This window comes from Trachypithecus francoisi, unplaced genomic scaffold (genome assembly GCF_009764315.1).
Source record: "Trachypithecus francoisi isolate TF-2019V2 unplaced genomic scaffold, Tfra_2.0 Lachesis_group0, whole genome shotgun sequence".
NCBI classification, from domain to species: Eukaryota; Metazoa; Chordata; class Mammalia; order Primates; family Cercopithecidae; genus Trachypithecus; species Trachypithecus francoisi.
In genome coordinates this window covers 89,090,533-89,104,123 of record NW_022681453.1, presented here as the reverse complement: position 1 = coordinate 89,104,123, position 13,591 = coordinate 89,090,533, and the positions used below count along the sequence as shown (strand labels likewise).

The window sequence follows — 13,591 nt, the reverse complement described above, 5'->3', positions numbered from 1 at the left end:
TTTTACTTAGGATAGCCTACAGATTTCACACATTCCTAGTTAAACAATAGAATTGTTTTGTTTTTTTAAACTGGTTAAACGAGTTCTGAATTCTTATGGGATAATATACAACTAAAAATAGGCAAAGAAATTCTGAAAAATAATACTAATGAGAGGATTATATCACTAGAGATTACAAATTATATATACATATATATATACACACACACACTCTCTGAAGTCTCAATAATTAACAGTATGGAACTGGCACATGCATGACAGATCAGACAAGTGGAATAGAATTGAAAGTTCAGGAACAGACCCCAATGCATATGAAAATGTAGCACATGCCTAAGGTGACAAATCAGAAATCAGTAGGGAGAGATGGATTGTTTAATAAATGGTGTTGAACAACTGAGTAGCCATCTGGAAAAACAAAGTTGGATTCATATCTCACTGCTTATAACAAGATAAATTCCAAATGGAACAAAAATTTAAAGGTAAAGATTATGTTTTAGGCCGGGCGCGGTGGCTCACGCCTGTAATCCCGGCACTTTGGGAGGCCAAGGTGGGCGGATCATGAGGTCAAGAGATCGAGACCATCCTGGCTAACACGGTGAAACCCCGTCTCTACTAAAAATACAAAAAAATTAGCCGGGCGTGGTGGCGGGCGCCTGTAGTCCCAGCTACTCGGGAGGCTGAGGCAGGAGAATGGCGTGAACCCGGGAGGCAGAGCTTGCAGTGAGCCGAGATCGCACCACTCACTCCAGCCTGGGTGACAGAGCGAGCCTCTGTCTCAAAAAAAAAAAAGATTATGTTTTAAAGATAATTTGTCAGTGCTTTACTAAGTACTTTCACGTACCTTTTCATTTACTGTAGTTTTTGTAGAATAAACAAAAAGGCTTCCACTGGTCAGTGGTAACATTCAGCTTTCAGAGAAGAGCTGTGAGAGTCAGATGGGATTTGCTAGGACCAGCTCTCTCTGAGAGCCTGGCTCTGGGCCAGGCTTTGACAAGAGACAAAACAAAGGAAAATCCAAGTCATGAAGAAAGAGGAACGTGGTCAAATAGACTAAGGTGCAAATCTAGACACTCAATAGTTATTTACATCTGTTTTTTCTAAATGAACTAATGTAATCATGAATTTAGAAAAGCAGTTGTTAAACTTTAATAGTCCTTCAAACCCTCCTTTCTCCACTGAAGTGGAGACACACATTAAATTGTATCACATTGTGCACATACATTAAATTGTAGCATATAATCTCCCAGTGAAACACTTGTGTTTCTTTACATTTTTTCTGCTCTAAACATAATTGATCTTGAAGATTCCAACTGCTTCCGGGCAGCTGTACTTACCAGTCCTAAAATCATGGGAATTCACATTGACTCTTCAGTGCTTTAAAAACTACCTCATTTCAGATTCAGATGCTAAGGGCAAAGAGTTTGGCCTGGAGGTGGACTCTTAAAATAAAGCTATCAAATTGATTTGAGCTTTTGTTGTACATAAATTCCTTACTGAGGACATAAAAGTACTGTGTTGTCACACTTCATTTACCAATTTGCAGTATTTTTTTTGTGTCCCCAGTAATATTATGATCCATTTCAAGGTTAGGTGATTTGCAGAAGGTGATTTCTGAGTAGGCACAACAAGCTCTATTCATAAAGACTAATATTTAATAATTCTAACTTTTGTGAGAACATCTGTTCTGTTGAGAGCCGTGACTTACTTTAAATTGTCTTCCTGGTTAACCTTGCCATGGAGAAAGCTTATGTGTAAGTAAAAACTTGAGGCAACAGAACTTGTAGAGCATGATTCACTATTTTGCAAACTCATATGTTTTTACTGGTATTTCTCAAAATATAATAATGATATGTGAAGGAAACTAGTAAACCCATGTTAGGTCTATCCTCAAATATAGGTGATATATAGAAATACGTTCAAAAAATGAAAAACAGGTTGTGAAAATAGAAGCAAGGAAAAAGTAAAGAACAGAAAATTAGGTGAAGCCAGCTAGAAATAGTGCTCAAAATCACATCCATAAAGCCCTGTTCAGTTGCAAAGGTGGACCCAACTGGGGGCCTGCACTTTCCAACAGCCAGGATCTGCTGGGAAATACTATCAGTTGTCAGATTGATGACATTCTGTGGGTTTAAGAAGAAAAAAAAAGTTCCCTGAGAAATACAGTTTTTCCCTCTGTGACATAGTGATAGCAGCATTCTCAGTATCATCTGTACAAGAAGAATCCTGGATAGATAATGTTATGTGGCTGTTTATAGAACAGCTGTTGGTACCAGCTGACGACCTGATGCCACAGTAGAGGTAGAAAGGCAGGCATGTCAGGTGCCACCAGCGTCGTCACCACCCTCAGAGCTGGTGGTCTGGATTGATGTGGATAGATCTAGCTTCTTGACTACCTAGAAACTAAGTGGACTGCCTGTCCTGCTGGTGTAAGCCAGAGACTGTAAAGCGACAACTCAAAGGCTAAGTTTACCCCACAAGTATTTGGCACCTAAAAAATTTTTGAATGACTTGCCCATATTTAAAATCAGATTGCACATATAAAAATCTAAATTTCTGGCTTCTCTAAAAATCAGAGGATCTTAGGCCCATAATCTCACATCATCACAACTGGCAGAGCTGAGCACTAGTTGACCCCTGTACAGGGGGCATCACTCTCGAGTGCCCCTCAGTCCTCACACCCACCTCCCAGATCACCTCATTTACAATAACCCCCGCCCTCATAGCTTTAATTCCACCAGTCCTTTGTGTCAGTGGTTTTTTCTTACTTTTTTTCCTTCCTTCTTTGCTTCCTCTTTCCCTTCTTTCCTTCCTCCTTTTCTTTCTTTTGGCTGAAGCTCCATTTCCACCTATAAAATTTTATAGAGAAGCTTAGTCTACAAAGTAGATAAGAAAGGACAGCTCTGACAGAAGGATAGAAGCCATCCTTCTTTCCCCTTTCCGTGTCATCCCCCGGCTTCCCTCATGGCCACCACAGGCAGACCTTTGTAGATGCCCTTGGCTCCACAGAGAATGGGCTGACATCACCGCTCTAAGATATCTCTTGCAACCAAATTTTGTATGAGAACTGCACTGCATAGTTGGAAGATGAATTTTCTGCCAGGGACCTGAAATACTGGAATTCTGTATTACAAGTGAAAGGCAGATCATGTGTTTCAGTAATCAAGGAAACCTACGTAAGGTTGACCTTGTGTATGGCGGTGTGAAGCCAACACAGATATGTACCTGAATAAAAGGCTACCCCATTCTCATTGCAAAGACTGGCTAATCTGCAAATCTCCAAATTTGTGTGTATGTATGTGCATATATACACACATATGCACACATCCTTTGAATAAAGCAAGACATAATACTTAAGTAGTCATCGTGGCCTAGAATGAGTTGGTTTTCTTAAGCATTCACCTACTTCTTTTCATTAGGTCGATGACCGCATTTAGAGGAGACAGCAAAGTTATAAAATTATTTGCAAAGCACATAAAGGTAAGCAAGGGCCTGTGATCCCTAAAGGAATCTCCCAGACCTCAGCTTTTTCTTTTCAACCTCTTCTCCTAATCTCCTTAGCAAGTATTTTATTGAGTTCCTTCCTTATGTAACATTTAACAACTTTTCTGGTTGTTTAAATTCTATGCCTCCGCATACCTACCTCCCCCTACAGCGGATGCTTCTGCATGCTCCGTCCCTGAGGCTTCACCCTTTGATTCCTTGAAGATTTACCAGTTTTCTAGGGATATGCTCATTTCTGCCCTGGAAGTTGACCCTACCCAAGCGTAGCTCCATTTGCATTTCACTTTCTTAACTTTGAGATAAAGTTGAGAAATTGGTGTAAAATTGCACTTTCTTAATGACTTCCTTTTCTTCTCTTTCATCTTGGAACAGGTCCAGGAGCAGGTAAAGTTGCTGGAGAAGTGTGTGGTGCACCTGGGTGTAGGAACTCCAGGGAGAATTAAAGAACTTGTTAAACAAGGTATGACAAGAGGGCAGTGGTACTCTAGCCCAGGGCTGGGAGTTTGCCTTACCCACATGTGAGTCTCAGAAACTAAATTCAGGATATACAGAAACCAGACCTCTGTGTTAATTCAGGAAGTAGAAACTCAGCCTTTAATCTCTGAAGCCAACCAGCAAGTATAGCACATTAGGGAATGATAAGGACTGTGGCAAACTGAAGTACATGTGCCCCCCTAAACAGAGTCCAATTCCAGCTGCTCTAAGCAGGTTAGTGGGTCACATGGCCTTCATTCCACCAGTGTGCGGCCACTGCTTGAGTTGAGCATTCCCGTCCACTCCACGGAGTCTCGGGGAGACTCCCATTTTGAGGGCTGGTATATAAAACATACTAAAACAAAACGTAGTTTCCGTGAATGTAATGCAGGCATTCCATAATTGTTCTTCCCAAATGTGTTTCTCTTTGAGTGCTTTATAGAAAGTACTCTAGACAATATCCACTGGTGGGTTTTTATAGTTTGCCGACTTTCTCAAACCCAGTAGCCTAAGAACCTGCTAACCTGCCAATTATCTTATTACCTCTTCTACTTACCAGGCAGATTCAATGATTTCTTTTCAATACTTATTTTCAAATTACTTATGTATTATATAATAGAGGTTTTTTTTAAATAACTGTCTGGAGCTATTCTCAGATTATTTTATATACCTAAAAGTAATGTGCACATCAGTGTAGTAACTCATTTTAGAGATGGTCATTTGCCAGGGAGCAACCAAAAGCCAAAACTACTATTGTTTCTCTCCAGATGAAAACCATCCAGGGTTCGTTGAACCCACTATATGCAGAGTTTTGTACAAATACCAACAAGTAACAAATTTGGCTGCCCCTGACAAGGAAGGGAAACAACACTTTTGAGTTCCTACTTGTACGCAGTGCTACGCTTGACACCCTTACATATGCTATCTCATTTAGCACTCACAGCATCCTTACAGGCCAGCCATTTTATTTCTTATGAGAGAGAACTGAAGCTCAGAGGGTTATGTTGCCCTCCCCAAGGTCTATGACTCCCAGCTTTCCTGGTTCTAGAGCCTTTTTTCCTCAGGGAGCTCCTGATCCAGCTGAAGAACTAAATGTACATACACTGAGATCGATAGCATGAGGCAGTAAATGCCAAGAGCCAAATGAGCACTTCTAAGTGGTACAGGAGTTGAAATGAGAAAGAGATAGTTACGCTGGCCTGAATCTGCAAGGCAGGGGTCTTTAACTGATCTTTGAAGTGTGGGGAGGATTGAAATGGGCCGGGAGGGTCAGGGGAAGCATTCACGAATGGGAGAACAGTCCAGTGAGGTTCTCAGAAAGCAGGCACATACACATGGTATATCACAAGGAATTAGGAGGAGGCAAAACAGTGTTGCAGTTAAGAGTCCCTGTGATGGCCTCAGACCTCCAGATTCAAATCTTAGGTCTAGCAACTTACCAGCTCTGTGACCTCGGCAAGTTACTTCACCCTTCTCAGCCTGTTTGTGCGAACGACCGGGATTGTAATAGCAGCTACTTTAAGGTTTGTTATAAAAACAAAATGCCAGTAAAGGGCTCAGCGCACTAAGTGTCACACCCTAAACACTTAGCAAAGATTAGTTATTTATTAAAGAGACCAACTTTCTTGCTTGGAGACTCTGTGGGCTATAGTAGCAGTTGATGTGATTGGAAAGAAATTTGAGGAAAGCCCTTGAACAGTAAGCCGAGGAGTTTGGATTTTTGTCTTGTGGACATCCTATGGCATTTGAAAGTTAAGGAACAGATGAGAGGCACCAGGGTGTTCTATGAGACACAGATTTGGGAGTGATTGGCTGGGTATCAGGAGAAGCTAAGGATGGACTCTCAGGTTGGTTCCTGTCTCCCTAACAGCTTTTAGCTAAAGATTCACCACCAGTCCCTCCTGGCATCCAGATTTTTTTGTGTGTCACCAGACTTCCCCAACCCCCACCCCATGCAACAGGATTACTCTTCTCTGTATTTAAAAGAAAGACAGGAAGAGAAAAAGCAAAGCTATCCAGACTATTGAAATCAGATCTCTACAGAGTTGTGAGACCTCAATATGCAGGCTTATTTCATATGGAAAAATCATTTAAAGAGCGATTTTTTTTTTTTACAATAGTAATGAAACTAATTTTTACTTCTGATCCTAATTGGATGAATGGTTTAATATTCATTAACCACAGGTCTTTGGCTACATACAAAGTGTTTAAAGAGAATAGTCCCAGCACCCTAAAAATGGGAAATCTAACAGAGTGACACCAATAGCACATATGTAGCTGTTTATGACTTAATGTTTATATGTTTGATATATAAGGAGAGTTTTCAGACATTGAACAATATCCCATGACATTGGTATGTATACAATTACAGACAATTGTGTTGTTTTAATTTAGTAATGAAGGGGATTTTCTGACTGTAGGAACCTTTGGAAAATGCAAAAATGTACAGAGAAGAAAACAAGTCACTTTAGAGGCAATCTCTTGTTAATAATGAATATATTTCCTTTCAGTCTTTTTTCTATACATTTGTATGTTTATTTTTATACAGCAGAGATTGATTATACTGCATTTCATAACTTTATAACCTACCTTTTTCACTTGCTATATCTCATGAGGACTTACTTTCCTTGTCATGAAGCACGTTTAATTTTTCATTTGTATAGCTACGCTATTTACAATATTCTATTGTAAATTTATTTTTTTGCAATTCTATTATGGTAGACTTTGGGTTGTTTCTAAATTTTTGCTATTATAAATAATATGGCAGTGATCATTTTTGCAAGTAGCTATGTTTATGTTTCTGATGCTTCACTGGGATATGTCATAGAAGGAAATTTATTTTATCAAATAAAAGCATTTTGGCCAGGCACCGTGGCTCATGCCTACAATCCCGGCACTTTGGGAGGCTGAGATGGGCAGATCACTTGAGGTCAGGAATTCGAGATCAAATAAAAGCATTTTGAAGCTGTTATATTATGCTCAGTTTCATTCCAGAGAGGCTGTACCTATTGCTTTCCTGACAGCACTTACATTAAGGGAAGACTGATGATCAACTCATTGTCTTTTCCAGTTCACCATTTTTATTTTAATTTTGCAGAATGTTTTTAATAACAGGCATTTGAATTATAAACAGCATGAACAAGTATTAGGGCAAAGAGGAAAATATTTAAATACCATGAGGAAAAGCTGAGGGGAAGTGCCGCAGGAGAGGAAGGCTGCAGGTACTGTTAACACAAGAGACGTGGAACAGCTTGGAGCAGAGGCAAGAACTGACTGTATGCCCAACTGTGAGACCTCTGAGGACTAGATAATCCCTGAGGTCCCCTTCAGCCCTCACCGTCCATAATTGTCTTGTAGACAGACAGGAAAACAGAGAATGGAGTAATTAAGTGATTTACCAACCTCGTCAAAGGATAGCTGAATACAGCCTATTCATCTCAACTTCCTTTTCTGCCTAAAATGAACCACCCAGCCCTGTCCTCATCTTTCTCCCCACTCACCTCTTCAGAACCATGCAGACTCCATGGACTCAACTCCTCTGAAAGGCAACTACCCAAAACTGCAGGATTTAGCTTAGCAAATGCCTGTCAGGAATGAGACTACAGCCTCTGGGTCTTCATGAAATGGAGGCTTGGCCAGCATGTGAGCATTTGAGGAGCTTAGCAAGAGCAGCTTGTCTGCTTTCCTCAGAAGGAGTGATGAGTTGGTAAGAAGAGCAAGTCTCAGAGTGCTGCATTTGTTTCCATCAGGGAAGGGCAGCACTTCATGTGCAGAGATAAGTTACTGGGGGAGAGGACAACATATGAGACAAAAAGTAACCCGGAGAATAAAAAATCATTTTAATAAGCTTATGTCATGAGGTCTTTACTGCAGCAACTCTGTCCCTGTCTCTTTCAGGTGGCTTTAATTTGAACCCCTTAAAATTTCTGGTTTTTGACTGGAACTGGAGAGATCAGAAGTTGAGGAGAATGATGGACATTCCCGAGGTACCACGTAACCAGCAGTTGCTTTTAATCATTTTTTCTCTATTTGAACTTGAGTTCAAACACAGTAATAAAGTATTTGACATGAGGAGCCAGCACATTTTAGATTTTGAAATGATTTCTATCTTCTCTAACTCTGAGCTAACTATAATTATAGAGGCCACCTCCTCCCCTTACACATAACTGTATCCTTTCCATGTGTTTCATGGGAATCGGCTCTGTTGCTCCTTAAATGACCAATGGCCTCTCCTCACTAGGGACCATTTTGAGAAACAAGAAGATCTGAAGAACCTGTGCCTTTCTTTGTAGACACACTTGTCTTTGTCTTTCATTCTTATGTGTGCACTTTTGGCTCGGCTTGGGGAAGCAGGGGTACAAACTTGCCTCTTTGCCAGCATCTCCACATCCCCAATAACCCACTTACTTAATTTAGAAAGATATTTTTATTTCATGGGGTGGGGAAATTTTTTGATGTCTCAGTGGATTAGAATTGAATGATTGAATGCCTTTATGGGCACAGTATTAGCTCATTATATATTTTTAAAAGCAATTCATTATCATCATAATGTGAAAAATTGACCTTGCCACCTACCATGCTATCATGGGGCTAATTGTTCAATCTAGCCTGATGCTTCACAGTAGCTGTTAGAAAAAAAAAAATGGTTACCAGTCACCAACCAAGAACAAACCATGGCAGTAACTATCAAAGAGGCTTGGAAATACTCTTCCAAACATGCTGAATGAATTAATCAATCACATAAAACTATATCTCCAGATTGACCAAACCTGATTATAATTCATCGGTGAGTTATTTCAGACATCAGTTCAGGTTAAAAAACAGTTTGCTCAGTTACACACACACACACACACACGCACACACACATACGCAGTTGTGCATTTTGTCCCCTGAATTGACTGGTTTCTTCAAACTGGTGTAACAAATATGATATCAGGCATGAGGCCACAGTTGATTATTTCAGTTATAATATTAAATCTGACTAACCTAACCTACTAATTTTCTAATTCTAATAATAAGAAATATCCAAATATATCTTGTCTCCCACAGTTATTTTTATTCTGTTGCTGTCATTCTTAGCAGTTATCCTAAGGCAATAAAATCCTATACTGAACTATCATATATAATCTTGCTTACAGAAAGCACACTGCGGAGTCCTTGAAACACCTTTTTATAGCATTTTATTTTGAATGGCTGCACTTTAATGAACCTAATGTTTTATATAGTACCTCTTCATTTATATAGTACCTCTTCCTTCATTTATATAAATATTTTAATTCTGCCAGGCATGGCGGCACACACCTGTAATCCTAGCCCTTTGGGAGGCTGAGGTGGGAGGATTACTTGAAGCCAGGAGTTCGAGACCAGCCTGGGCAACAAAGCAAGACCCTGTCTCTACAAAACAATAATAATAATAGGCCAGGCGCAGTGACTCACACCAGTAATCCCAGCACTTTGGGAGGCCAAGGCAGGCAGATCACTTGAGGCCAAGAGCTCAAGACCAGACTGACCAATATGGCAAAACCCTGTCTCTACTGAACATACAAAAATTAGCTAGGTATCGTGGCACATGCTTCTAATCCCAGCAACTCAGAAGGCTGAGGCATGAGAATCACTTGAACCCGGGAGGCAGAGATAGCAGTTAGCCAAGATCACGCCACTTGCACTCCAGCATGGGCAACAGAATGGGACTCTGTCTCAAAATAATAATAATAATAATAATAATTTTTAAAATTTCAACTCTGAATCAAATGTGTGTTAGGACTTTTGCCCTCTCTGATTCTGGCCATAACAGCTGGGTAAATACCAAGGAGTCCTGATGGTTGAATTTATTCACCAAGATCATTTTGGCTTGATATTAATCTTTTTTTTTTTTTTTCCTTTTCTCTCATTTAGATAAGAAAGGAGGTATTCGAACTTCTGGAAATGGGAGTGCTCGGTCTGTGCAAGTCAGAATCTTTGAAACTGGGCCTTTTCTAAGTCTGTGTCCTAATGAAGATTCCAGTCTTCACAGTAGAAGTTGCATCTTATTTAATGATTCTGATACATTGCAAGCACTCAGTAAATATCAGCAAATAGTTTATGTTAACTGTGTCAGCAGATGGATCACTGGAATGTGGGGATTCTGAAACAGGAATGAATCTGTCCTTTTGACAACTCTCTTATATAATAAAGTATCACCAGCTTGTGTGTGATCCTTGTTGAGCAGACCGAGTTTTTCTGTCACCAACTGGTTTCTGATGTAACTGTTCAGGAGAAAGGAAAGAGCAGCTGGGTGACCTTAGGCAAGCCCCTTACCTCTCTGAGCCCCATCTCATCAGCTCAAAGTGGGAATGTCTCACAGCATTGTTGAGGGTTCCAGGAGATGGTACATGGGGAGCAGATTTGTAAACTCTGAGGCATGGTCCCAGCAAAAAGGGTGGCAGGTATATTAGTCCATTCTCACATTGCTATAAATAACTACCTGAGACTGGGTAGATTATAAAGAAAAGAGGTTTGACTCACAGTTTCACAGGCTGTATAGGAGGCATGGCTGAGCGGCCTCAAGAAACTTACAATCACAGCAGAAGGTGAAGGGGAAACAAGCACATCTTCACATGGTGACAAGAGAGCAAGAGAGTGAAGGGGGAAATGCTACACACTTTTAAACGACTAGGTCTTATGAGAACTCACTCCGTATCATGAGAACAGCTTAAGAGCAAGGGGGAAGTCTGCCCCTATGATCCAATCACCTTCCACCAGGTCCCTCCCCCAACAATGGGAATTATAATTCAACATAAGATTTGGGTGGAGACACAAAGCCAAACCATATCATTCCACCCTGGCCTCTTCCAAATTTCATTTCCTTCTCACATTTCAAAACACAATCATGCCTTCCCAACAGTCCCCCAAAGTCTTAACTCATTCCAGCATTAACTCAAAAGTCCAACTCCAAAGTCTGATCTGAGACAAGGCAAGTTCCTTCCACCTATGAGCCTGTAAAGTTAGTTACTTCCAAGATACAATGGAGGTACAGGCATTGGGTAAATGCTCCCATTCCAAGTGGGAGAAACTGGTCCAAACAAAGGAGCTAAAGGCCCCATGCAAGTTCAAAACCCAGCAGGGCACTCATTGAATCTTAAAGCTCCAAAATAATCTTTGACTCCATGTCTCACATCCAGGCCATGCTGATGCAAGGAATGGGCTCCCAAGACCTTAGGCAGCTCTGCCTCTGTGGCTCTGCAGGGTACAGTTCCCATGGTTGCTTTCACAGGCTAGTGTTGAGTGCCTACAGCATATCCAGGTACACAGTGTAAGCTGTCAGTGGATCTACCATTCTGGGGTCTGGAGGATGGTGGCCCTCTTCTCACAGCTCCACTAGGCAGTGCCCCATTGGGGACTCTGTGTAGGGGCTCCAACCCCACATTTCCCCTCTGCACTACCCTATAGAGGCTCTCCATGAGGGCTTCGCCCCTGTAGCAGACTTTTGCCTGGACATCAAGGCATTTCCATACATCCTATGAAATTGAGGCAGAAGATCCCAAACCTCAACTCTTGCCTTCTGCACACCCATAAGCCCAGTAGCACGTGGAAGCTGCCAAGGCTTGGGGTTTGCACCCTCTGAAGCAATGGTTCAAGCTGTACCTTGGCCCCTTTTAGCCACAGCTGGAACCGGGCAGCTGGGAAGTAGGGTGCCATGTCCTAAGGCTACACAGAGCATGCTGGGCCCAGGGCCTAGCCCATGAAACCATTTTTCCCTCCTAGGCCTCTGAGCCTGTGTGGCAGGGGGATGCTGCCACGAAGGTCTCTGAAGTGCCCTGGAGGCATTTTCTCCATTGTTTCGGCTATTAATATTCAGCGCCTCTTGGGCAAACTTCTGCAGCTAGCTTGAATTTCTCCTCGGAAAATGGGTTTTTCTTTTCTACCACATGGCCAGGCTGCAAATTTTCAAACTTTTATGCTCTGCTTTGCTTTTAAATATAAGTTCTCTTTCCTTATGCAAATGAGCATAGGCTTTTAGAATCAGCCAGGCCGGCCGGGCGCGGTGGCTCAAGCCTGTAATCCCAGCACTTTGGGAGGCCGAGACGGGTGGATCACGAGGTCAGGAGATCGAGACCATCCTGGCTAATACGCTGAAACCCCGTCTCTACTAAAAATACAAAAAAAAAAAAAAAAACTAGCCGGGCGAGGTGGCTGGCGCCTGTAGTCCCAGCTACTCGGGAGGCTGAGGCAGGAGAATGGCGTAAACCCAGGAGGCAGAGCTTGCAGTGAGCTGAGATCTGGCCACTGCACTCCAGTCCGGGCGACAGAGCGAGACTCCGTCTCAAAAAAAAAAAAAAAAAAAAAAAAAAAAAGAATCAGCCAGGCCACCTCTTGAACACTTTGCTGCTTAGAAATTTCTTCTGCCAGATACCCTAAGTCATCTCTCCCAAGTTCAAAGTTACACAGATCCCTAAAGCAGGGGCACAATGCCACCAGTCTCTTTGCTAAAGCACAGCAAGAGTGACCTTTGCTCCAGTTCCTGATAAGTTCCTCATCTCCATCTGAGACCACCTCAGCCAGGACTTCATTGTCCATATCATTTTGGTCAAAACTGTTCAAGTCTCTAGGAGTTTCCAAACATTCCCTCATATTCTTGTCTTTTTCTGATCCCTCCAAACTGTTGCAACTTCTGCCCATTACCCAGTTTCAAAGTTGCTTCCACATTTTTAGGTATCTTTATAGCAATGTCCCACTGCTCTGGTACCAATTTTCTGTATTCTTCCATTTTTACACAGCTATGATGAACTACCTGAGACTGGGTAGTTTATAATGAAAAGAGGTTTAATTGACTTCCAGTTCCACAGGCTGTAAAGGAGGATGGCTGGGGAGGCCTCAGGAAACTTAAAATCATGCCAGAAGATGAAAGGGAAGCAAGCACATCTTCACGTGGCAACAAGACAGCGAGAGAGTGAAGGGGGAAGTGCTACACACTTTTAAACAACCAGATCTTGTGAGAACTCACTATCATGAGAACAGCAAGGGGGAAATCCGCCCCTATGATCCAATCACCTCCCACCTGGTCCCTCCCCCAACACTGGGAATTACAGTTCCACATGAAATCTGGGTGGGGACACACAGCCAAACCACATCAGCAAGATAGTGGTAGAAAGAGCATCAAGTGAATTTGGCACTTTGTAAACATATAAAAAGACAACAATATAATCACAGTTATCTTACTCATTAACTTTTTTTTTTTGTTTTCTATTTTGAAACTTCAGGCTTAATAGAAAAGTTTAAAAAATGGAGAATTCCCATATCTTCTTCCCTGAGCTTTCCCAGTGTTAACTTCTTGTATAACCATAATAGAGTTATCAAAACTAAGAAGTCATCACTGGTACCATATAATTAACTAAACTACAGAGTTTATTTGGATTTCTCCAGTTTTTCCACTGATGTCCTTGTTCTATTCCAGGATTCATTTTAGGATCCCACATTGCACTTACTTAGCTGTTGTGTCTCTTTGGTTTCTTGAGACCAGTGACAGTTCCTCAGTATTTCCCTGTCTTTCATGACCTTCACACTTTTTTGAAGAGTATCTGTCGTGTATTTTGTAGAATGTCCTTCAGTTTGGATTTGTCTGTAATGTTCTCATGAT

General features: G+C 41.5%; 1 protein-coding gene and 1 long non-coding RNA gene across 4 annotated transcripts in view; one reads left to right on the top strand and one right to left on the bottom strand.

Moving 5' to 3' along the window:
- LOC117083608 overlaps positions 1-3,179 on the bottom strand; it is a 61,122-nt gene extending 57,943 nt beyond the window's left edge. Inside the window, exon 1 of the long non-coding RNA XR_004437136.1 lies at positions 2,766-3,179. This is a non-coding gene — a long non-coding RNA (uncharacterized LOC117083608). The remainder of the gene's footprint in view (positions 1-2,765) is intronic.
- Positions 1-10,169, top strand: part of LOC117083604 (collagen alpha-1(VIII) chain) — a 554,637-nt gene extending 544,468 nt beyond the window's left edge. For all 3 annotated transcript variants that reach the window (XM_033211492.1, XM_033211495.1, XM_033211494.1), the window contains 4 exons: positions 3,417-3,477; positions 3,874-3,961; positions 7,873-7,961; positions 9,871-10,169. In XM_033211492.1, coding sequence (XP_033067383.1) covers positions 3,417-3,477; positions 3,874-3,961; positions 7,873-7,961; positions 9,871-9,954 — 322 coding nt within the window. In that variant the 3' untranslated portion in view covers positions 9,955-10,169. The remainder of the gene's footprint in view (positions 1-3,416; positions 3,478-3,873; positions 3,962-7,872; positions 7,962-9,870) is intronic.
- Positions 10,170-13,591: the final 3,422 nt, after the last annotated feature.